The 25,851-nt window shown below is 30.3% G+C and overlaps 2 protein-coding genes across 5 annotated transcripts; both read left to right on the top strand.

The window, feature by feature from the left end:
• Positions 1 to 371: 371 nt before the first annotated feature.
• Positions 372 to 5,280, top strand: LOC101488994 (probable methyltransferase PMT11). Its single transcript, XM_004503119.4, has 9 exons — positions 372 to 1,145; positions 1,494 to 1,643; positions 1,910 to 2,180; positions 2,372 to 2,482; positions 2,887 to 3,046; positions 3,880 to 4,137; positions 4,229 to 4,351; positions 4,448 to 4,525; positions 4,696 to 5,280. The coding sequence occupies exons 1-9, from the start codon at positions 504 to 506 to the stop codon at positions 4,901 to 4,903; spliced, it is 2,001 nt and encodes a 666-aa protein (XP_004503176.1). The 5' UTR covers positions 372 to 503; the 3' UTR covers positions 4,904 to 5,280.
• A 3,833-nt stretch (positions 5,281 to 9,113) lies between these two features.
• Positions 9,114 to 16,191, top strand: LOC101488653 (protein HESO1). Of its 4 annotated transcripts, none has more exons than XM_004503118.4 (9): positions 9,114 to 9,383; positions 11,409 to 11,712; positions 12,414 to 12,578; positions 13,068 to 13,246; positions 13,326 to 13,421; positions 14,132 to 14,201; positions 14,699 to 14,829; positions 15,100 to 15,210; positions 15,442 to 16,191. In XM_004503118.4, the coding sequence occupies exons 2-9, from the start codon at positions 11,574 to 11,576 to the stop codon at positions 16,024 to 16,026; spliced, it is 1,476 nt and encodes a 491-aa protein (XP_004503175.1). In that variant the 5' UTR covers positions 9,114 to 9,383; positions 11,409 to 11,573; the 3' UTR covers positions 16,027 to 16,191. The 4 variants fall into 4 exon arrangements, with proteins under 4 accessions (XP_004503175.1, XP_012572000.1, XP_027192019.1 ...); XM_012716546.3 differs by lacking the exon at positions 9,114 to 9,383 and adding an exon at positions 9,435 to 9,513; XM_027336218.2 differs by lacking the exon at positions 9,114 to 9,383 and adding an exon at positions 9,555 to 9,650.
• The last annotated feature ends 9,660 nt before the right edge of the window (positions 16,192 to 25,851 follow it).

Below are 25,851 nucleotides of genomic sequence, written 5' to 3'. Positions count from 1 at the left end.
AAAGATTAAAACAATTTTTATTTTTATTTTAGAGGAATTAAAATCAATTTTTTAGATTTTATGGAGATCTAAATTTAAATAATTAACTATTCAACTGTTAAAAAATTAATAGTATTAAGTATTAAAATTAAAAATAAAAAGTATTTTATAAAGACTTAAATTGAAATATTTATTTTGGAGACGCTAAAATCAAATTTATTGTCCAAAATATGCATATTTCCCACTTTACACTTGATTGAATTGAATTGATGTTCTAAATTAAGTTACTATATATTACCCGTAACATAAGAAAATTCTTACATCATGATTTCAAAAGTTCTGTGGGATTTAAGTTACTATATATTACTCCGGAGTTGGTAAAGTGTGTGTGTGTGTGTGTGATTACTATGACTCACTAATTTAGCTCCAAAACACTCTCACTCTCTTACATGTTACTGGTGAATCATGAAGTAGCATTGAGAAAGAAAAGATTATTATTTATTTTGGATCCACAAAGTTAAACCATGAAATCTCCAATGAGTATCGATATTCTTAAAACAACACACGCTCTCAAGATCGTTGCTTTCTTCTTCATCTCTATCAGTTTCTTCTACTTAGGTAAACACTGGTCCGATGGCTACCAACAACTTATCTTCTTCACACAAGACTCCGACCCGGATCCGAATCAAAATCAAGCGGTTTCTATTTCCCCTAATTACAACAAATCATTCAACATCTCTATCCCTATCGGTCAGAATAGCACCGAACCGGTCTCGGAGAAAACCCTAACTCAACCGCCGCCTGCGGGGGATTCGGTGGAGAAATTTGGGATCGTGAATGAGAATGGGACGATGTCGGAGGAGTTTGAGGTTGGGAATTTCGATCCGGAGATGGTGGATGATTGGGTGAACGAAACGCAAGTTGAGAAGGAAGGTTCTGATAGTGTTGCGAAATTCACGATCACGAAGTTTGGGTTGTGTTCGAGGGATATGAGTGAGTATATACCTTGTTTGGATAATGTGGATGCGATTCGGAAGATGCCTTCGACGGAGAAAGGAGAAAAATTTGAACGGCATTGTCCTGAAGAAGGTAAAGGGTTGAATTGTTTGGTTCCTGCACCTAAAGGGTACCGTGCCCCAATTCCATGGCCCAAAAGCAGAGACGAGGTTAAAATTTTATCTTTATTGTTTTTATTTCCAATTAAGCTAAATGGGTGTTTCAAGTTTCAATTAGGAGGATTTTGATTATGGTTATGTTCAAATTGATTTATTTGAGCTCATCTACCGACACAAATACATATGTTACCATTTCAAAGAGCTTATGAAAACAGTTTATATAAAAACAATTTGATTTTGTTTTATTTTTGTTAGAAATAATTTATGCAGACACTTATATGTTAGGTCTTTATAATATAAGCGCTTAATGGAGCTATTTGTCCAAACAGGGCTCGTATGTTCTTACAAGTCACAACATTGAATTAGCTTCTTCTATCTTTTCTTTTTTTTTGGGTGTAGGTATGGTTCAGTAATGTTCCTCATACTCGTCTTGTTGAAGATAAAGGCGGTCAAAACTGGATTTCTAGAGACAAAGATAAGTTTAAATTTCCAGGAGGTGGTACACAATTTATACACGGGGCAAATGAATACTTGGACCATATTGCTAAGGTTACTTACTAAATTGAGTTTTATAATACATTGGCAATCGACATGCATTCACATTTCAATATTTCATCACATTATATTGTTTTGCCACATTACAATTCACAGTTGCAAGACAGTGAAATATGATTGGAGATTTGTGTAAAATATGTTTAAACTCTTCGTGTTTATAACTTAAATCCCATTATAATATGTATTTTGGTTTCACCTTTTTTTAGGTCAGTATAGTATAGGTGGATCATTAAGCTGATGTTGAATATGTGCTTATGCAGATGATTCCTGAAATTACATTTGGTCAGCATATACGAGTTGCTCTTGATGTTGGCTGTGGTGTAGCTAGTTTTGGTGCGTACTTACTGTCACGGAATGTCGTCACCATGTCCGTAGCTCCCAAGGATGTTCATGAGAATCAGATTCAGTTTGCTCTTGAGCGTGGGGTACCGGCCATGGTGGCAGCATTTGCAACTAGACGTCTTTTATATCCAAGTCAAGCTTTTGACTTGATACACTGTTCACGTTGTAGAATTAATTGGACTCGAGATGGTATGTGTTTCTTTCTCTTGTATAATGTGCAATAGTTCTTGGTGATAATGATGAGAAAAATGATATGGAGAGGTCCCTAGTCAACCAGTAGAGGACTAGGGAATTCTTGTCTGAGCTTCTACTTTAATTGATAATGATATGTCAATGTGATTTGCATTATGATGCTAAAAACTTGTTTACTTGTGATGAAGATGGGATATTGCTGCTTGAAGTTAATAGGATGCTAAGAGCAGGAGGGTATTTTGTTTGGGCTGCCCAGCCGGTTTATAAGCACGAAGAAGTTTTAGAAGAACAATGGGAAGGTATGTATATTTGAAACAAGTTTCCATTTGGATTGAATTTATTGAAGCGTTTTAGCTATGTTATCATTGTATTTCAGTATTCTACAGTGCTGTATCTTTGACCTATACCTCTCTCAACAATTTGTTTGTTACTCAAAGCAAATGTCTGATCTTTTGTTTCCCCCTTTAATGTTTCTTTATAGTTAGTTTATCATTCCGTGTCTTACAAGCTATGACTTGTGGAGAAGCTTCTTTAACTGTTACAGTATCAAACACCTTCACATCTTTCATTCTTAGACAGTCCCTTCTGCTACTTTTCTTGAACTGACTTGAACAGTCAATAAGTTATTGGGGTTTGTCCAGCTCATTATTACTAAGAAATGCTGTTTGTACCGTGATGTAACTTTGGGTTTTGTTGTCTCCAGAGATGCTTAATCTTACCACTCGACTCTGCTGGAATTTTTTGAAAAAAGATGGGTACATTGCAGTATGGCAGAAACCTTTTGACAATAGCTGCTATTTAAACCGTGAAGCAGGAACAAAGCCTCCTCTATGTGACCCAAGTGATGACCCAGACAACGTTTGGTATTGTGTTCAAGCTTTTCAGATCTTTCGATGATTATATACTTTTGTTATGGGAGACCCGTAGTCAAGTTTATCAACTTTCATCCATTTATATGAGTATCACAAACAATTATATGTAAACTTACTATCATTCTTTTATGTTATGCTGTGATCATCCATGATAAAAATCAGTGTTGAAAATAGGTGCATTTTTGGTATGTTAAAACACCCTAAAAAAAGTGTACCAAAAAAAAAACACCCTAAAAAAGTAGAACTAGTTCCTTTCTTCTTTAGGGTCGAATATAATGCTTACGTTTTTGCATAAAAAAATAAGTGAATAGAATCCTTTGTGGTGTGTCATCAATTTATAGTTTTCAATTTATTTTATACTTTCTTCTAACAGTTTAACCTTTTAGGTGGATTACTAAAGCATATTCAATATTTCAAAATTATAAGAAAAAGTGAAAAGGAAATTAAATGATGGTATATAATGATGCAGAAATGGTTATTTTACTGTAAATGTGGTTTTTCATTTTCTAAAGATTGTATTATCTCATAATAAAAGCGGAACTTTGAAATAGATCTGATCAGGGAAGCAAAAGAGTTAGGTGTGCCTCCTGTGTGTTTGTACATGTATTTTAGATTTTTATCCACAATATTGTAAATACTTTTTCTGGATACACTCTTAACATCTATGCTGCTCATGAGAAAGAAAACTAATGATGAGTTGTATCAATAGTTTTTGCTGAAGCCTCGTGATAGGTTTTCATCCATCTTAGTGTTATTATCAATTTAATGGCTCATTTTTGTTGATTTCTTTTTTGTTGATTTTAATATATGCTTGATTAATCTAGGTATGTTGATCTAAAAGCATGCATCTCTGAATTGCCTAAAAATGGATATGAAGCAAATGTTACCAATTGGCCTGCACGTATGCAAACCCCACCCAATAGGCTTCAAAGCATAAAACTTGATGCTTTCATATCCCGAAAAGAGCTATTTAAGGCAGAATCAAAATACTGGGATGAGATAATAGAAAGCTATGTCCGTGCTTTGCACTGGAAGAAGATGAAATTAAGAAATGTTATGGACATGCGAGCAGGTTTTGGAGGGTATTGTTTATGTCTTAACATTCTTTTTTGTTGTTAATGTACATTAAGGATTTTCTGATATCTATTTTAAGTATATTTGTGTGTTTTACAGATTTGCAGCAGCATTGATTGCGCAAAATCTTGATAGCTGGGTTATGAATGTTGTTCCTGTAAGCGGTCCAAACACATTGCCTGTCATATACGACCGTGGATTTATTGGAGTTATGCATGACTGGTATGTTACTAAAAACTTGTTCAAGATGTATAAAATAAAAAACAAGTGTTCACTCTTGTGTCCGCATGTAATAATATTTCATGATTTGTGCTATAGGTGTGAATCATTTGACACCTACCCGAGAACCTATGATTTACTGCATGCTGCAAACTTGCTTTCTGTTGAGAGGAAAAGGTACCCTTATTTCATATTTCGTTTGTTCATTTAGAGCAAATGCTTTTATTTCAATAGTCATTAAGAGCATGTATTATGACTTCATATGGAGTACTTTGCTAATTGCAAATACGAAACATGTAAAATTGTCATGTGTAATCTTTACTATATGTTACATTTCTCTCTACCAGATGCAATGTCTCATCAATTATGGTTGAGATGGATCGGATACTAAGACCTGGTGGGCGTGTTTACATTCGCGATTCACTTGTCATAATGGATGAACTTCAACAGATTGCCAAGGCAATAGGCTGGCACACGACACTACGAGATACAGCTGAGGGGCCTCATGCAAGTTATAGGATCTTGGTTTGTGATAAGCATCTGCTACGTGCTTGAAGCAATGGTGTGGTAGCATGTAACATGTTCTTATTTTTATAGTCAACCACGTAACAAAGCAAATTAAGTATTAAGTCATTTGAGAAGTACGTGAAGATGCAAGCGTAAAAGTTAAAGTTTCAATTCCTCACAAGGTGGTGAACATTTGTTTATTTATTGATACTACTGAGTAGGTATAAGGTTCCCAAACAGCTGGATAGGTCGACTGCATCATCTAACTTATTTGTATAATTCAATTTATTTGTATAATAGTTATGAGAACTCGTACAACACACGGGATATAGCTGTTTTGTGTAAGCTATTTTATACTTATATTTACTGTATTATTTTCTCTTCAAATTCTATTGGAAAAGTTATGAACATAGTTTTTTTTCTTCCTTTGATGCCAATACATATTCATTAGTTGTAATTGTAATTGTGGATAAATTCATTAGTTGGAGGTCAACAATACTTTGGACAGACTTAGCAAGAAAAACAATGTTAAATAAAATAATAAGTATCAACACAAATCAAGATCAGTCATAAATGTATTGTTTTTGTAATCCTAACAATGCATTTGTAAACTATTCATATTTATAATTATCCTTTGAAAGTAATGCTATAAAAACTCTATTTTAAATATGATAAGTATAAATATGCACTGAAGTTTAATAATTCATATCACTCCAAACGATTGGGCGATTAGCATACATGTTTTATCCAAGTTGGAGTAAAAGAAATAGCATAGTACAAAAAAAGATAGATGAATTTAAGTTGGTCGATTTAGAATTCAAGTACACTAAATATTTGGCAACCCCTAAGAAATTGAGAATGATAATCGTTATAGGCATATTTAAGTTATATGTAGCACGAGCTATATGTTGAACCCTTTAACAAAATAATATATAAATATTCCAAAATTTAATTATATAAAAGATTTTTTTTGACAATAATTATATAAAAGATTTGTATCATATCTAATTGTACTCTCCCTCTCTATTGTTTCTCGAATATATTTTGATGGTACATACTATGCAATGGTGTTTCATAACATTTTGTGCATTCTTCTTCAATTCATTAGGCAAATGATCAACATTTGACATTTTAACAACTAATTTCATATCTTCAATTTTTTTTCCTTCATGAAATCTCATTTGATTTGATTCCTTTCCTCACTAGACTTTAATATCTTCCAACTCTTTGAAAGCCTCAATCTTCGGCCAGTATACTTGTTCTTCATTGGCTTCCTCGGGATCATCTCTGAACTAAACTTCATGCTTTGATTTCTATCTAACACATTTTACTGTTCTTTTTAGGAAAATTCCAATTCTTTCTATGCTTTTATTACAGCATATTAAAAAAACCAGTGAATAATAAGTATTTAATGGTATAAAGACTTGCTTTACAATTAGAGGTATATTGATTAAATAAATGAATAATTTTTTTTTCTTTCAAAAAGTTTGAATAATCATATGAGTGGGGATCGATCTTGCTTGGACATCAAATTTCAACAATTCAACTATTCAATGTTTTTAACATACCATGACGACCATGCATATCAAAAATTATAAAATATATATATATATATATAATATATGGGATCTTATCATATCATTATTTTACTTGTATTTTAAAAGCTATATCATTTTTTGAATTGAACTTACTTGATAAAGTATTAAATAGGATTAAAATACAAATTTACACATTTAATCTACTCATTGACTGTTGGATCGAAGAGATTTTATATCTACAAATACTTATTAAGGAAAATAACTCAAAAAATACTTACTCTTCGAGTGAACCAATCCTCACCCCTGAGTTTTACAATGAAAGAATGAGAGAGTTAAAATTTGACCACACAACCATACATCGATGATCAAGATTATGAGTTATTTAAGTGACACATAACCATTTAAAATTTTGTATGCATAGTTATTAATATATTATGTCAATAGTCAACCGTTGGATTAGTAAAATTCATCGTTTAAATTAAGTTATTAAGCAGAGTAACTAATCATAGAGTTAGTCATTGAGTCAACGAATCCCCACCTATATATGTAAAAAATGTATAATATTTTCTACAAAACTTTATCAAAGTGGTTAATAATGTATAAATAATTGGTTAACGAAGTACATAAGATGATTAATGAGTTAACACTCTGCACAATATAACTTTAAGAGTATTCATTACACTTGAATTTATATTGGACTTTAGGATTGAAGACTTATGCGTGTTTGATTGATTTTGACCTTGACAATTGATTAAGAATACATCCCCATTGGTGGTTTTAGCAGCAATTGATGACTTGTTAGGGTTGTATTGGTGTTGATTGACGACTTCTTACAATCATATATATTAATTAGTTAGCTCCAGTGTTGCTAATTCTTGAGGCAATAATCTTATTTTGTGTGTTTATGGTGACTTGTTGATCTTTGTCCAAGGATAATTGATTGGGTTGAGTTTGTATTTGTTTTAAGGCAATAATCTTGTTTTATAAATTTGGTTTTAATGTAGTTTCCAAAATATACAAAACAACTTATTTTTAGGAGTTCAGAGTCACGTTATTCCTATGTGCAAAACTAAAATAGTATATGTGAACAGTTGATTAGTATCACCGTATTTGTGTTCTAGAAATGTGTTTCAATATCATGTATATATATATATATTTTTTTATCAAATTACAAACAAATTTAAAAGGAAAAAAAGTAAAGATATTACTACATTGCCATTTCATCTTGTCATTTTGCAAAGTTACACCGTTTTAGTTAAAAATTATATTGCACTGCTTTTATTGAGTTCTCATGTACTAATTACCACAACCACTTGTATCATCTTATGCAATCATACTTTGTAAGTTTGAAATGTCATGGGGATTATATTAATTTCTGAACACTATATACTAAAGCAGTGGACAAGAGATGTAAGATCATTTCTATTTTTTTCTCCTTTATTATAATTTTAAAGTGTTTTGAGGTGTATTGAAAATTTGGATAATATCAAATGCCATTTAGTTATATTTATATTTCCAAAACTATGATGATGGAAGAAATAGAGAAGATGGAAAATAAAAACAATAATAATTCGACTTTTAACATGTTCAAATGTTAAGTGCTAAAGGCTAATTTTTATCATGGTCTGTAAATGTACATTTGTCTTATACAATTGCATGTAAGTAACACCTAGTTTTACAAGAATAATACTATAAGTCAAACACATATATAACATCAATGATATCTAAACAAATTCTATGAGTCAAATAAGTATCAATTCGTGTCATGTCTCAATTTTTTATAAATAAATGTTAGTTGTTAGTAAATTAGTAATTATATTTAGAAAATTTTCAGATATATGAATTTTCATAATTTATGTTCTAGATATCGTGATTATCTTGATATTGTGATTTATATGTTGTGAGATTGTGAAGAGGTTCAAATTTATTGGCATAATCTTATCAAGCAAGATTACTGGAGTAAATTTTTTAACATGAGGCAAGATGCTGAGTTAGACTGAAACCACTATGAGTCCTCCATTGAAAACACTCATTAAAATTGCCAAACATTTGAAGTGATCGTGTATAAGCTTTATAAAGACAAATAACTTAGTGTTTTTCTCAATAATCTATCATTTGGAACTAGATTGAAACTTCAAGAATTTAACTAAGAAGGTTGTAGGCTTTACAAAGTCTCGTATTTTCTTTCTAGAAGAATTTTTGAAATTGTGCGACATCCTCTTCAAAATGTTTTAAAAGTTAATATTGATGTCTTTCACAACACTAATTAAAGAAGTTTATTGTGTGGTGGTCTCGGTTGTTATTGAAACGATCATTCTTCAACTAATTTATTTTAGATTCTGTTTTATCTATTTTAGATATTATTCTAATTGATGATGTAAGAGATAATAGGTTGTATAGTTGTGTTACTTACTTCCATTACTTTACTTATACAAAAAAAAAAAAATATTTATATTAATTTTTAAGATTAGAATTACAGATATCATGTCATGTATATAACTCTTTCAACATTCAATAAATCACCAACCAAACAAATCATTTCATATCTTAATAGATATCTCAAATGTTTTTAATGATGCAAATATTTATATTCATTTGGATTTGGATAGAGTAATAGAGATAGATGGAAGGAGAGGATCTACCTGCCTAATTGAACTAGTGATAGTCAATATATAGTATATACCAAATTAAAATAAAGTTTCCAATTAAAAAGTCAAACTAAAAAATTCATCTCTATTTAAATCAGTGCAGATCAAAAGAAATTTCCGAAGAATCATTACGATGAAATAAATAAATTGAGTGATTGACACAAAAAATGCTATGAAATGAAAGTTACTAAAACCACCGCTTCATCTTCTTCTTCTTCTTCTGTTGAATGCTTGAAAATCAAACACTCAATTCTACACTCTACCAACCTTTCAAAGGAAAAAAGAGAGAGTAGCACGAATTCAATACCCTTTTTCCCGCGTCCAAATTCAATGAATGAAAAGGTAATTATTTAAGTTGTATAATAGAAAGTAGAAAGAAAACAAAACCCCTTTTCCTAATTAACGAACAATACTCATATACGCTAATCATTCATTGCTACTGTTTCTTCATAGTTTATATACTCACTTACCCGTAAGTAAAGTTGCTTACTTTCTCACTCGTACGTACCGATGCCAATTTGAATTTCACCAATGACTATTTATTTATTTTCCCTTTTTCCGTTTCTTAAACACCCTCAAATCTGAAAGAAGAGATGCATTTTCTTGATTGTGCGTTTTGTTAGTGTTTTTTTTCCTTTGTACATTGCTCTTTTTTTTGGGGGTTTTATATGTCATTTAATAGGTGTTTTTTGATTGGTTTGTGTTCTTGCTGATTTCTATTTTAGTTATGGGCTTGGGTTGGTGAATTGGGAAAGATAAAGATGTTGATGAATTTTATGGAATTGTGTAATTTCTGCTATTGCTTTTGTGCTTGGTGTCATTATAGTTAGATATTGTTTTCAATTTTTCATAGGCATGAGTTTTGATCTGTATTCATAGGAGAGAGCAAGGAATCATGTTTATGAGTTGACCTTAATTGGTTTTCATAAGAATTCACATAGGTGAGAGCAAGAAATCATGTTTATGGGTTGACCTTAATTGGTTTTCATAAGAATTCACATAGGAGAGAGCAAGGAATCATCTTTATGGGTTGACCTTACTTGGTTTTCATAAGAATTCACATAGGAGAGAGCAAGGAATCCTGTTTATGGGTTGACCTTAATTGGTTTTCATAAGAATTCACATAGGAGAGAGCAAGGAACACAAGAACACATCAAGAGGGAACATTTCCCACTGCCACATTTCTTAAAAACCACACATGATTCTGGAAAGTACACAAAATGTTTTTTTTTTTCCTTTCAAATGTGTACATCCGAAGTCATGGTAGAGGGTGTGCAAAGATTCTACTACACATCAAAGAGTGTTGATATGCATTGGATCACTTCAATGGGCCATCCCGAATTGCAACCCGACCTAATATTAAGAATAACAATGAGAATCGGTCCCGTATTTAGGATATCCTTTTAATTTAGAACCGATTCAATAAGAAGGTTAATAGGATTGCTAATTGAATCATTGTGGCACTTTGTATTTGTTCTCCTGAAAGAAGTAAGAAACTCTCCTATCACCTGTAGATGTAGGTTACATTGACCGAACCATGCAGAATCTATGTGGATTCTTCTTCAGCTGTCTGCTTTAATTATATTTGTTCTCTTATTCTGTCATAACACTTTGCTTTCTAACTTCCAAGATTTTGTAATGTTGTGTTGGATATGTTAGATATAATTAGTTGCGTCATTTATGGATTATCAGTAGCTAGTTGTCCTTGATAGCCTTTTTGTGTTTGAATCATGTTGATGGGCCGGCTCGAATTGTAACACGGCCCACTATTTTGGAGTTCAAAATATTAAGGAGAACAATGAGAACCAGCCCCTTTTTATATATTCCTTGTAATGAACCAGTACAATAAGGGGGTAATAGGGTTGCTCAGAGTATCATTGCGGCTCTCTCTATCTATTTTTCTGAAAGCAGTAAGAAATCCTCGCGTGGACGTAGGTAAAATAGGGTATCATCGCGGCTCTCTTTATCTATTTTTTTGTTTATTCGCTTATTCTGTCATAATACTTTGATTTCAAATGTCGAAGATTCTGTAATGTCATGCCGGATTACTTAGATATAATTATCTGTGTCATTTATGGAGTGGCTAGCTGTGATTGTGCTTGATGCTTGGGTTAAGCCCTTAGATACGAAATAAATGTATTAATTGTTTGTCTTTTCATTTCCTACGTCTAGATATCTTCTGGTGTTGGTATCATGAGGGAAAACCAAAAAGATTTTATTTGAAGGAAATTTATGAATTATCAATTAAGAAAATGATTTTATATTCTCATCCATATAAATACTCATATCAGGTTTCATGTTTAACTATATGTTGAATAGAATAGATTCACATAGTTCAGTCTTTAACTTTACGAGCAACTGTATCAGGTCAGGGGTGCTACTCCAGGGATTTCAAAGGATATGATGTGTGTTTCAAGACACCAATGCTTGTAGATTGCAATCCTCTTTGCTTTCATTTTGTTCACTAAGTTCTGCAAACCATTGTCGTCATTGGTACATTAATAGCTATTGGGAGTTACTGAGAGACAAAAAATGAGTACACATAATATGTTGGGCAATGTTTTAAATGATATACTTCAGGTGATCACACCCTCACAAGAAGATTGGGCGATACGGTTTGCTATTATTAATGATTTGCGAAGCATTGCTGAATCTGTGCAAAGTCTGAGAGGTAAACTTCTAAAAGTTTTGTTTCTGTATATGGTGAACGAAGATTCATGCAGCGGATAATTATGTTATTTTAGATGTTTTAATTAGCATTAGTTATTTCTATGCATATAGTTGGATAGTTCCTATACTCATAATTGAAATTACAAGATTAATTAAATTACTATACTGTGTCTCGTTACTATATTAGTTCTTATTGAAGATTTGCCTTACTCCGCAGACATATCTTTCATCTTTGTTATTATTGTTACTTTTATTTTATTGTACTCAAGTAATTATGAATCTTGTCTCAAGATATTTTAAGGTTCTATCTCAGTATCACTATTACATTTACATTTTGTTGTACTACATTGTTCTATTCTCATATTCCAAAGAACGGAAAGATAAAAGATGCCAAATTGTGTTGTGGTGCAAGCTTCTCATCAGCTTAAAGGTTCTCAAATAAATAGTGGAAATTAAAATGAATTTTATTATCTTGTGCTTAAAAAACTTTTCAAACATTAACTCTTTTGTTTGTAACCACAAAATTTGAAACAGATGCATTTAAATGACTTATCATGACATTTTACACTTTGTATGAACTATGAACATATCTTATGAGAGACTTGCGCTCCTGTATCTTATAGTATTGAGCAAAATATTTTTCCTTCAGTTATGAAATTTTAAAGAATTTAAAATTTGACTTTTACTCAATTTTTGAAACAGGAGCAACTGTTGAACCATTTGGGTCATTTGTATCTAATCTCTTCACACGATGGGGAGACGTGGACATTTCAATCGAGTTATTAAATGGTTCCCATATTGCATCTGTTGGGAGAAAACAAAAACAAACATTGCTGGGAGATTTTCTAAGAGTTTTGAGATTGAAAGGTAATTTTCTTCAACTTGAAACTTCCCAAATTCTGACCTGTTTGATGTCACTGATATGTCTTTGATACTGAGTTGTTTTAAAGAAGGAAAGTTAGCTTCAGGAGTTAGATAGAAAATTGGGATGAATGATCTTTATATGGTCAAGGAATTACTTTATAATATCCTTATGAAATTTAAGATTGAACCTTACTTAATATCATGATAATTTCATACATAATAAAACCATGCAATCACTTAAGGGACCACTCAGTCCAATAATAATTGCTGTCGCTCCACGTCAATCTCAGTACTGATTTCTAATGGTTCATTTTATTTGAATATTTTTTCCTTTAGATTGTAGAGTTCCATAAATAGTGCTTGTTAAGTTTAACATGTCTTTCTTGTTACTTTGAAGTCTTATAATCATAATAATTAGCACAAAGGAATGCATGGAATATGCAGGTTTATTTAGTATGTCCTAATACGTTTGGTAATAACACTAATTTACAGGTGGATACATGAACATGCAGCTCATCCTCAACGCGAGAGTTCCCATTTTAAAATTTAGAAGCAAACAACAGGGAATATCTTGTGACGTTTCGATCAATAACTTGCCGGGCCTGATGAAATCCAAGTTTTTACTTTGGATCAACAGGATAGATGGTCGGTTTCATGATATGGTTTTAGTGGTATGTTCTTGTGGCCAAAGTAAGGTTGTTAGGCTAGCAATTGCTTGGGTTTGATTCATTCTTTTTCTGGTTTGTGTAGGTCAAGGAATGGGCCAAAGCACATAGAATCAATAACTCTAGAACCGGATCTTTCAACTCCTATTCCCTCAGTTTACTTGTAATATTTCATTTTCAGGTAAATCTACTTTTGCATATTTCTTTATGCAGTGATTCTTTTTCCCCTTATTTTAAGAGGGTTTGGTATATTTTTTTTTTGGGTGGTTACTGTTAGAAATTCTAGGAAATATTTTGTTGATTTATTTCTCCGTTTGCCCAATAATAACTGTCACGTTTGAAAAAGTTGTCCCAGAAAGAGTATCACTTTTAGTTTTCAGTGGAATTTTAATTGTTTTTTCCAAGTGTACCCTCTCCTCTAATTAATATTATGTGCATCACTTTCAAATTATTATTCTCCACTTTGCATTTATGATAAAGAAAATACACCAATGGTTAATAAAGATAATTTAGTAAAATCACCATTCTCTTTCTTTCATTTATAATTTTTCTTAATCCGTGTGAAATGATCAAATGTGTCCGATATTGTGGAATGGAGAGAGTATCATTTATGTTATTTATTTTGGATTCGATTTTTGCTAGAATGTTCTGCCTTTTCTGTGTACTTTCTTTCACATCTCTCCACATGAAGTAGACATTCAACCATTTGATAGTGCATTTGGTTTCTTAGTCTTGCGAAAACTGCTATGTGCTCAGTTCAGTTTGAAGATTTGTAACTAGCTAAAATAGTTGCTGCCTCAACTTTAATATGTTTTAACTGTCGGCTGTCTTCTACGAGCATTAAATGGGTCTTCATCTTCTGATGCATGCAACATTTTCTTTCATTTTCAGACATGTGCTCCTGCAATTTTACCACCACTTAAAGATATATACCCTGCAAATATGGTTGATGAGCTGAGAGGTACATTTCATTTCAAGCATGAAGCATCATTATTCTATAATTTGAGATATTGGGGCGAATTTTGTAGGAGCTGAACCTGTTTTTTGGAAAGTTGAAATATTGGCTTTTGTTTTAGATGTTCAGGTTGTGTGCATGCTTCAATGTTAAGAATGAAGTAAAAGCACACAAGTTATCATAGTCTGAAGGGGTTGATTTTGGTTTCAAGGGACTTAGGCTAATATTATCTAAAAGATGTTGGGTGGTAGGTTCAGAGTTAAATCACAATATGCTTTGTTGACCGATTAGTGGGATGCAAGCTCATGTACTGTGTCATGATTTAGATGTCCAATTGTGGGCACGATGGGTTTGTCAAAATCCCATATCAGCTACACATGTGACCAACCCACTCCTTATAATGACGTCGACAATTCTCTCCCTTGAGTTAGCTTTTAGGGTTGAGTTAGGTCTAATCCATTATCAGTTCTTATATAACCATTGTCTTGATGTGATTTCTGCAGGTGTTAGAGCTGATGTGGAGAATCTTATTTCAGAAACCTGTGGTGCAAACATAAACAGGTTCATATCAGACAAGTCAAGGACCATTAACAGAAAATCTGTACCTGAGCTTTTTATTGATTTCCTGAGAAAGGTACATTTTTTTTCCTTCTTGATTGTGTACTGTTGGTATCAGCGAAAGACATTAGTAATATGCTCTCTCCATTTAACATCTGTTAAATACCAATGAGAAGTTGTAGTGATAGATATTGTTTTGTACTTTTAATACAAAAAAACAAACATTTGATATGGATTTGTTTCTTTAGGCTCTCCTTGATTGTGAATTTCCTCTATCTATGTAGCACGGGCTTTTTGGCATTTTTTATTTACAATAATGATCACAGCATGTTTTGTGTTCCTGCAGTTTGCTCAGATGGATTCATGGGCCTCAGAGCTGGGAATTTGCCCTTACAGTGGACAGCGAGAACAGATAAAAAACAATATGAGATGGTTGCCCAAGACATATGCGATTTTCGTAATACTCTTCTCACTTGAAATTGATCGTTCTCTTTACATTTTTTTGTGTGACATTATGATTTTCGTTTTGCGGATAGGCTATGTTTGATTGCTTCCACAAAAGTTTTTGGTTCTGTTTTGGCTTCCTCCCTCTTCAGCCAATGCCATGCGAAAAATACTATATTTTATCATGCGTGAATTCTCCTGCTCCAATATTGATACTTTTTTTATTTGAATTCTACTTGGTTAGGTTGAAGACCCTTTTGAGCAGCCAGAAAATTCCGCTAGATCTGTCAGTGCTGGGCAGCTGAGGAAGATAGCTGAAGCGTTTTTAAAGACGTACAGCCTACTCACCTCAAAAAATCAGAATCAAAACTCTCTCTTGGCCTGTTTAGCACCGCCACATATAGCAAGAATTATTGGCGGACCTGCCATTCCAAGTTACAGTAGCGGTTACTTTCATCCAACTCAGCCACAGCAACAGGTGCAGAGGGGTGTGCTCCCACACCCACAATCACAACATCATTTTCAAAATGTCAGGAAAGGAGCACGCGCCAACGGTTCAACTTCAAAAGCAAGCACCAATGGTTCAACATCAAGAGCAAACACCATAGGTTCAACTTCGAAAGCAAGTGCCAACGGTTCAACTTCGAAAGCAAGTGCCAACGGTTCAACATCGAAAGCAGGTGCCAATGGTTTGACTTCAAAAGAAAGCGCCACCAGGTCGACTTCAAGAGCAAGCTCCAATGGTTCAACTTCAAAAGCACCTCCGCAAGCACATCAAGGCCAGCAACGGCCGACATGGAGGCCAAAGGCCAAAGATCCAATAGCATAGCCAGAATACATAAGGGAATATGTTACATTGACATAACTTGATTTCTTGTGTTATAAGTTAATTGGCATGATTTTTTGTTCTGGAGGGTTAAAAAAAGAATTACCCGATTGGATTTATTACTTGACATTTTGGTGGAGATTATAATGCAATGGTTGGATTAGACAATTCTGAACTTGTCCTATTATTCAGAGCAGGCAAGAGTATGCATACGAAGCAGATTACTATTCACTTGCATTACTTATAACTTGATTGGATACTTTGGGCGATATGATATCTAATTATCTATTAAGGGGGGTGTGGTAGCAAAACAGAAGGGTATAGGTAGAAATATTTTTTTTGATATGATGTGATGTCCAAGCCCAAGCTTCCCTCTTTTCTTTTATTTGGGCTAAAGGATTAAACTCAAAGTTAGTTGAATGGTAGCACTACATACAGTGTTACATATGAAATTAAATATAAGTAAAAACAATAATAGTTAAAAATTGATGAATTTTGTTAAAAATTTAGTTCGGTTATATAAATTTTTCAATTACTATTTATTTTTTTTATTTTTTTTACTTTTATATTTTGTATATTTTATTCTGAAGAGAGTAAAAATATTACATGTTCAAATAATACTCAACAAAGGATCAGCTATAATTGATGACATTGAAAGTTTAATTCTTCCACTCACTTTGCCTTTGACATGCAGCAGCCTACCAGAATCTGATACTCCATGCCCCTAATTAGTAGTCAAATGCTTTTTGTTAATTAATTAATTATCTAATGGATGGTTTTTCAAGTTTCACTCCCACACGCCTATTAGATATTATGATAATATTCATTGTGGATATTGTCCCAATGAAATTTAGATTAGTGGTTGAATTGCTAACAACATGCTTCAAGGATCAAATTCTTATCTAATCATTTCTTTTTCTTTTTTTTTAATCTTGATTGTGTTAAAATAGATTATGTTTTCTTTTTCCTTCAATTATAACACGTGGATGCTACATGTCTGCATTCATTCAATACATCATACTTACATAAGTTGTTGATAATTGTCACATACGCACATATTTTGTCACATCTTTTTCTCCAATTTGGTTTGTTGATTGGGACATTCAGCAGCAATGAACAATTGAGAAAATTAGAAAGCATTATGATAATGACATTAATATTGTAGGTTGTTGCTAAAACTGCCACGTACCGTGATAGAAAAATCTAATCGTCATTATTTTGGTTCTAAGTCAGGACAAGGAGGTATTGTTACACAAACACGAACAGTTACGCTATGAATTGTTTATCAAACAATGAAATTGCAAGTGTGCGCTTAACTCAAACTAATTTCTGATTTTTACGAATCAATAAATACATATTTAAATATTACGACGTGACACATTATTTGAATATACAATTATATATTAATTTATTTATAAAATTTACGTCTTTAATAGACTAATTTTTCTTTGAATAATTAATATAAAATTGTAATTAATGAAAAGTTTGTTGCTAAGATTATTTAAATTTCGCAAGCAAATTATATTGGTGAAGGATCAATATATAATATAAAATACTGATCGAATGTTTCACATAATAGTCTTTAATGATATAAATTAACTCAAACTATTTTAAATAATATTTTATAAATTTAAAGATATATTTATTAAGTTGTGAAAATCAAAGATTATTTAATAAACAATAAACATATATCTTCTCTGTATTTAGTAGATTCAATATCTCGGAAAAGATTAGAGATGTTGTAGACTTAAATTTGTGCCTCAATATTTATATTAAACGTTTTCACAATTTTTATCAGCTGAGTAACACCTACCAACAAAAAATATAAGATTACGTGGGGATACAAGATAAAGAGATACACAATATTGCAACCACCACACTCACACATATATATTGAAAGATCAGTCACACCATTCTATAGTTAATAAATGAGTACTCCCTTCGAATATCTCTAAAATATTTCTCTTTTTTTTAATGTGTTTTTAATGCCACGATAATTTAGACAATAAATTAATTTTTTATTAAAATTTGATATATTAAATATATTAATTTTTTAAACATGAATATCTTAATTAACTTTTGTTTATAATTTATTTATATATTTAACAAGATTAAAAATTTATAACATATAAATTATATCTGTAAAATTTTAAATAAATTTTAAATAATGCGATAAGTAATTGAAATGCATAAAAATTAATGTTTTAAGTGTTTTATTAAATAATATTAATTTTGATGTATCTTTATAATATATCAAATGAGTAATTTTTTTTTTCTGTGAAGAATAATTTATGTGATGCAAACCTTTAATTTGATAATGAATTTTGCAAAATACAATCAAATAAAAATAAAAACTTTTAATATTTTAATTATTCAATTCAAAGATTTAGCTTCTTTAAAGTGAACAGTTTATTTTAGAGTATAAACTAATCAATAATATCAACTATTGATAAATTAATCAATAATTGATATGTAATTTTGAATAATTATATCATTGACGATTAATTTTTTTTCATTTTATCAATTTCTCGTTTTAGACAAATCAAATCCTCAATTTAAATATTACAAACCCTATTATAAAAATAAAAACACCAACCCGTAAAATTTATCAGTTAATTTGTATCTTTCTGCTTGTTTGGGAGTATCTAATTTCATACTCTTTCTATCATTATTTCTTGTAAAAATAGAGGTGGACCAAGAGATGGATTGACTGATCAATTGAGCTGTGGAATATGAGAATATTGACTACTCCAATCATAGCATTAAAAATATCTCCCTTTAGAACACTAAGTCTGATTTCTTCACCTCTAATTGTTTAATTGTTGCAGCTCATATGTATATATACAATATATGCACCTTATAATAGTTCCTCAAGAAAAAAAATAGATAAAAAAAAAATGCGCATTGCCATTATAAATTAGTTTTACTATAATAAACAATAAAATAATATCATCATAAAATAATTATAAAATTAATGGTTTGTATTTATTGATAGTGTAAGTATACGATCATCAATTAATTCCAAAAAAAATTATATCACCGAATAATTTCATTTAAAAAAAGACCATACATGTTATAGTTTGTCAAAACCAAAGATTATCGAATAGCTCAATTATATAAGTCATATAACCATATAAGGGTAGCTTCATAACGTTTAACTTAATTTTCAAATTTGGTAAGCTAATTGTGGTTTAAAGAATATATACCGATGATGATTCATTAGTTTAAAGTAAAAATTCAATGTTATTCCAAAAATAATAATAAGTGAAAAAGAAGAAGAAAATATGGATTCCGTGTCCATGGGCCAAGTAAAAGGGGAAGGGTTGATTGCAAGCAATCAAGCATCAAATCCAACCAAATCTCGTCCAGCTAAGAGATTGTGACACACAAAAATGGGATCAAATGCTACGTGTTCATCTTTTATTATATATTAGGCCCACATGTTTAGCTTATTTCGGGAATTTGTAAGGTGTCATGTAATGTAACACCAATTCAAATTCAGATATCTTTTCTTTCTATCAGAATACTTTTCTGTCATAACAAACATGACAAAATAATGTGAAACATTCACAATTTAAATTTAATTAATATGTTAGTCGGTCTTTGAATTTATTACTATTGATTAATTACTCTCCAAAATTTACAAAATAGTTAAATAGTTTTTTAATTTATTTCACGTCAATTAAATACATCTCTATATCAAATCTATTTGATAATTTGAATTTGATACTCTAATATATTTTTAAATTCACATGAATTTCTATTTTACTAGGTGAAAAACAATATTTTCCATATCATAATCGTTACTCTAGAGGATTTTTATTCATGCACATAAGATAATTATTTGCCTTTCGGATTTCAGCCTCATGGAGTTTTTAGGGTCTTTAGATTTTGGGGGTTCACAAATATAGGTTTTACTGAAGTAATATTTGGGAAACAAGATGAAGTTAAGATTATGAATGTTGGACATGAAACAACCACGTCTTTTTTTCTTTTACCAAAAAAAATAAAATTAAGTATTAAAATACAGTTGATTTTTAATTAAACACCAAAATATCACTCTTGTTTTTTTTCTTTTTTTTCAGTTTGACGAAGATAAGAAATCAGACTTGCTGCCAGCGATTTTTCAAAACTTTTTTTTATTCTTCAAATAAGTAAAAAAAATTGGTTTTCGTCGTATCGATTCTAAATTTAATTAAAGATAAAATCGTTCACAATCTACTCACATTCATAATGAAATAGATCAATTTGAGAAAATACACACCCCAAAAGATCTAATTTGTGTTAGAATGAGAGACATAGCAAAAATAATATCATTATCGTACTATGCTCCCGATAAAAATTAATCTATTTTATATATAAACAATAAAACAAATTTTATAATTAACTATAAATGAGATATTGGAAAATCACGGGAAAAACTGATTTCTCTTTTTCATTTAAAAAAAAGATTTTGTTGAAAAATCGCTAACTGTAAGACTGATTATCTTCGTCAAATTGAAAAGAAAAAAAATATATATCTTATGTTTAATAAAATACGCTGGTATTTAATTGTTTTTTATAGTAAAAAAAAAATAAAAAAATAAAACTGCAAAAGTAACTATGAAATTTTTGTATCATGTAAACTTTTATTGTCCCGGTAGACGTGGAGATCATTTAAAACTTAAAACTAATATGTACATAACCCCGTTAACATCACAAATTGTCATAGGTTGATGTCTGAATTTAATATAGGGATGAAATTGATTGACTAAAAGAATCTAATGGACTATTCACTCCTATTTAAGTCTATTATTTAAATATTAAAAGACTTATATTTTGTTTAAATTTAAGTTTTAGTTTCTCTCTTAGTCTCTAAGTTAAAATCTAATGGACTAATCATTTTTAGTCTCTATATTTTGTTGAAATTTAAGTTTTAGTTTCTCTTTTTTTAAGTTCAAATTTTTGGTCCTCTTTGAAAACTCTTGAAATTTTCTTAGTCTCCATAAATTTTTGTGATATGACACCTTCATTTATAAAGTGTCACCAGTGACTTGAATACTTTTATTGCTATATCATTAATTCAATCTATGTTATTACTTTTGTAATTAAATTAATTATATATTATATTTAAATAAACGAAGGTAAGCAATTGTGATGAAGAATGAGGTTTGATTTGGAAAGATAATCGATATAGAAAATGAGTCTAATTTATAACAAAGAGTTTGATTTCTTATATTCAAAAGAATGATGAGCGATGGTAACGATGAAGTATGAGGTTTGATTAAGGAAAAATCCATTTAAGGTAATCTTTTATTTATTTTTATTTTTTGAAATTTTAATTACAATACGTAATACTATTTAATTATAAAAACATATTTATATATTAGTAATAATAATAAAATACGATAGTGTCACATCATTATCACATCATTAATGATATAGTTACGTGTAAAAAATAGATGATAAAAGAATTTTTTCAAGTTATAAAAAGAAAACTAAAAACTTAATTTAAAACTGAAACGATTAAAAAGAAAATTTAAACAAAATATATTATAAAAAATGCACTTATTCCATATAAGTTATAAAGAGATGTGAGATTTGGAATTTAATAAAAGAGAGAGTTTGGTTAAAGGCGGAATAAAAAAAAACACATGAAAGAATAAAAGAGAGAAAGAAATGAGATAATTTTTCCTTTTCTTTTCATTGTAGTTATAAATAATCTATTCTAAAATTAATGTATTTAATTTAAAATATATTAACTTTTGCTAATATATTTTTACTTATAAATATGAAGGGATAAAATAGTTTTTAACAGAAAAAAGATATCAATGATAGTAAGATAATTATTTTTAAAAATTAAATAACAGAAGGAAATATAGTTAAGAAAAAAAAAAGGAAATATACCATAATACAATTTTTCAGATAAATAAATAAATTTTGATTGAATGTCTTTTCCCTCCTCTGTCTAGGTCATGTAAGGTAAGGAACTATAAGAATAGGAGTACGGAGAACAACAAGAGTATTCAACATTATTAATCAATTCAATTCATCCACGACATTTGGGGTCCCAAATAAGGAGCTGTGTCATCAAAAGTACAAATAATGTTGAGTTTGATACAAGACACCTGTGTGGTTTAGATGTAATGTTGTCCATCATTACTTCACCATTTCTATTTTCATCATTTTGAAATGCATTATCATAGTTACAGCCACTACAATAGCGAGGGATGCAGTTGCTACAATGTGCATCGCATTTGGAGGATGAAATCATACATAGAAGTAATCATTGAAAAAATTTAATAGATTGATACAAAGGTGCTTGCTTACTTAACTTCTTATTAAAATATATTTTTGTATTTTAGTTTTTATATGGTCCAAAAGCCAATAAAAAATAAAGGCCTCTACAAAAACACTTTTAGTTCTCAATTTTTGATGTAATCATTCATTTAATTGATATTTATGTTGATTGCATTCAATCAAATAATACAATGATGCACTTATTTATTATGATTGTGACATTAAAGGTAATTGTTTTTCATTGAAAAAAATATATAAATTTTTTAAATAAAATATTATTAATTTATTTATTAATTTTAAAAAGACTTCTATAATTTTATTTTAGATTCTACAACATGTTGGATCGGCCTTATGACTCAATTCACCTAGATTTTTCTGTTATAAAAAAATTAATAGAAATTGGGTGTGTTCCAAGAACTTTAGTATTTAACTTGTCTAGTTGTCTCACACTTGTACTTAATTATTTTACAAAAATATAATTATGCTTTTAATATTAATAAATATTGAGGAGTTGAATTCATGACTTTCTCTTCACTTTCTAATCATATGATCCTCTCTCAAACCACCTTATCATTCCCACAAAAATATAATTATTCTTATAATATTAAATTTTAAAAAGTAATATTATCAAAGTCTAATATTCAATTATCAACGTTGAGGATCAAGTCATTACTAAATTTGTATTAGATCAAAGTTGATATGTATTGTAGGAATTTTGTTAGTGATAAACTATGGAAAAAATGGAGTAATGAGTATTAAGATGAGTTAATGTTGTGGCCGCACGGGTGTTCGTGGTACAAAAACTGAACTGAATTGGACCACATATTAATGGTTTGATTCCATTCTTACCAATGTTTTCGATTTTTTCTCAAAAAATTTCCAATAAAAAAATGATTTTAATTTTTTTTTATTGTTTTTGAAAAAAAAAAGTTTCAATATTTTTTCGAGAAAAACAAATTTAAAAAATTTTCTAAAATAAAAAATCTTAATTGAGGTTCAAAAAATTTTAAAATTGTTAAAGCGGTTTTTGATTTATGTTTGGTTAACTGGTTTTTTTTTTTTTTTAAATATGAGTTTCAATTTGTGAACCATTTAATTGATTTGATTTTTTTCAGTGTAGTGCAATCCAATTTATCAATATAATTCAATTAACCATATATTTTACACCATTTGTTCGAGACATGTTAGGTATTTAAAGATATTTTGATTCATATAATTATGTTTTGTTTTTATTTTTCATTTCTGTCACGAGACAGTTATCCATAGGATGTTGATCTGGTATTGTTGACATGGCAATTTAGCTCAACATAGCATCAACATCTCATGTTACATGTCATGTCAGTATGAACTATAATGACTTAAAATCAGATGATTACTAATTATGGTCACATAAGAATCGTTAATGATATTTGAATAACTATTATATAACGTTCTCATAGCAGATCAATCTAATACAAATATTACTTTTAATATTTATATATATGTGAAAATTTGATATCTCATATCTATAACATGTGATATGCGATTATCATTCTACTCACATAATAGTATTTATGCATTATTTTTGTCTTACTTAATAGGAAAACTTGACTAAGAACAGTTCATATTGTCATTATCTCAATAGAATTTTACGATTAAATCACACTTAATATTTTATTAAACAGACTAATTACTTTAAACATTTTCTTATGCTTTAAATAAATCCAACTAATGCTAAAGAAAAATTGTTATCCCCTAAATACAACACATGCTTAATTTTTTCAAAGAAGCATGTCTTTGGGTTGTGGGGAAGTGGGCTTCACAAACCCCACTCTTTCACCAGAGATGAAACAACTAGTGGCACATTGGAAAAGACTACCTTGGTGTGAAAGAAGATAAAAGTGGTATTGCACCTGTGAGTAAAAATCAAGAACCTCATAGTGTAGATGACATTGATGATATGGAGGAAGTGCAAGAAACCTTTGGTCTCGACCACATGGAGAAATATGTTTGTTTTTTTTCTTTTCAAATAGCTTTTTAAAGAAGATATTGTTGTCTGACCTCCTCTAGTCATGATGTATATATAGATTTTTCACTTTTGATGTGCATGTGATCGACAGAATATTATCAGTGAGATTTTTCCATGCTTGCTAGTTCTATTTGCAACTTTATCAAAGATATGTTGGCTTCATCCTACAGAAATAGGGCGAGTTAACACAATTGATATTTGTTTTAATGCTACTCTTGAGAAGTTTGGAGCTCTTTCACGACAAATGGTCACTAAATAGAAAGCCTTCATTCCTTCTAGCACTAGGAATATGATTCTACAGCTCTCTGGTTTCAAAGAAAAAATTATTTTAGGATGCATTGGATTAATTGAGGCACTATGACCCTTTCTAAACCTTTAGGGGACTTGACATTCTTAATCTTCAATGTATGTATAAGGTGTGTACAATGAAAATGGGTTGGAAGCTTATGGAATGTGATAATATAGTTTGTGGTGCAATGTTTTTAAGGGGAAGTATTGTTGTGGTCTTTTAGATAGTGGAAATAGAGTCTCAAAATCAACTAACTCCTTTATTTAGAAGAGTGTTATTCGTGTGTGGGTGGATTTGAAGAACTTTGGAAATGTTGAAGGATGTAGTTCATCATATTCCTTCCCAAATATAAACGTATTTAGTATGTATAAAAGTATGCATGTGAGAATTTCGACATATCCTTTTTTCCTTCGAGATACATCGGGAACCAAATTGTTTAGTATATGAATGATATTCACTTGCTCCCATTCTTTTGAAGTTTGGCAGTGTAGCTTCGTCCAAGTTGTTTCCATGACGAGGTATAGTGTAGTTATCTTTGACGACTAGTTTTAAATTTCAATTGCAATTGTGATGTAATTGTAGAGATTTTAAAATCAACAATTTTGTAAATACAATTGCGGTGGCCTCCAAATTTAATTTTGAGGGTCCAAAATATTAGTCTAACTTTTACAAGTCTTGTAATAGTGTAACGTATTGTTAAAGTTGTTGTCAAGTGTATCGAAAGAGAGCGGTCAGTGTTGTATATGATTCAGAAGCATTTGCATGGACTGGTTTTTCTATTACTCATATTTATCGTGCCAAGTTGGATTGTTTGGTTTTTGACCATCCTTCTCAAATCGTTAAAATTGCGAGTTAACGGAGAATCGCACAATTCCAATAGTAGATATAAGATTCAAGTTGATTCAAGGTTCAAATTTTAGAAAACTCAATTAAATTCAAAATAAAATCGGTAAAGTCTATCAACATTACATAAAATTTACGGTTGCATGGTTCAAAAAATTAGACACTAGATTAAGAAATCTCCTTGATTTTAAGAGAGAATTTTACAGTCTAAGGATTAATCGGGTTGCATGGATCAAAAAATTATGGAAGACTGTTGTTAAATTAAATTCGTACTAATAGAACAAAACAAACAAAAGAAATTGGTAGCATTACCGAGCAAAACAAAAACCAATTTATAGATTAGATTATAGACAAAAGAAAGGTGTGTCAACCGGCTGATTGATTCCTTTGTTGACACAAATTTTCCCTA

The sequence above is a fragment of the Cicer arietinum genome, chromosome 6 (assembly GCF_000331145.2).
Source record: "Cicer arietinum cultivar CDC Frontier isolate Library 1 chromosome 6, Cicar.CDCFrontier_v2.0, whole genome shotgun sequence".
Classification (NCBI taxonomy): Eukaryota; Viridiplantae; Streptophyta; class Magnoliopsida; order Fabales; family Fabaceae; genus Cicer; species Cicer arietinum.
Note: the sequence above shows the minus strand (reverse complement) of the source record. Positions and strands in the feature narration are given on the sequence as shown.

What these genes read in the sequence shown, in the direction of transcription:
- LOC101488994 (XM_004503119.4), top strand. Translation starts at nt 504, where the DNA reads ATGAAATCTCCAATGAGTATCGATATTCTTAAAACAACACACGCTCTC. An exon ending in AATTAATTGGACTCGAGATG is followed by an intron (nt 2,181 to 2,371) that starts GTATGTGTTTCT and finishes CTTGTGATGAAG; the next exon opens with ATGGGATATTGCTGCTTGAA. An exon ending in ATGCGAGCAGGTTTTGGAGG is followed by an intron (nt 4,138 to 4,228) that starts GTATTGTTTATG and finishes TGTGTTTTACAG; the next exon opens with ATTTGCAGCAGCATTGATTG.
- LOC101488653 (XM_004503118.4), top strand. Translation starts at nt 11,574, where the DNA reads ATGAGTACACATAATATGTTGGGCAATGTTTTAAATGATATACTTCAG. An exon ending in AAGAGTTTTGAGATTGAAAG is followed by an intron (nt 12,579 to 13,067) that starts GTAATTTTCTTC and finishes ACTAATTTACAG; the next exon opens with GTGGATACATGAACATGCAG. An exon ending in TTATTGATTTCCTGAGAAAG is followed by an intron (nt 14,830 to 15,099) that starts GTACATTTTTTT and finishes GTGTTCCTGCAG; the next exon opens with TTTGCTCAGATGGATTCATG.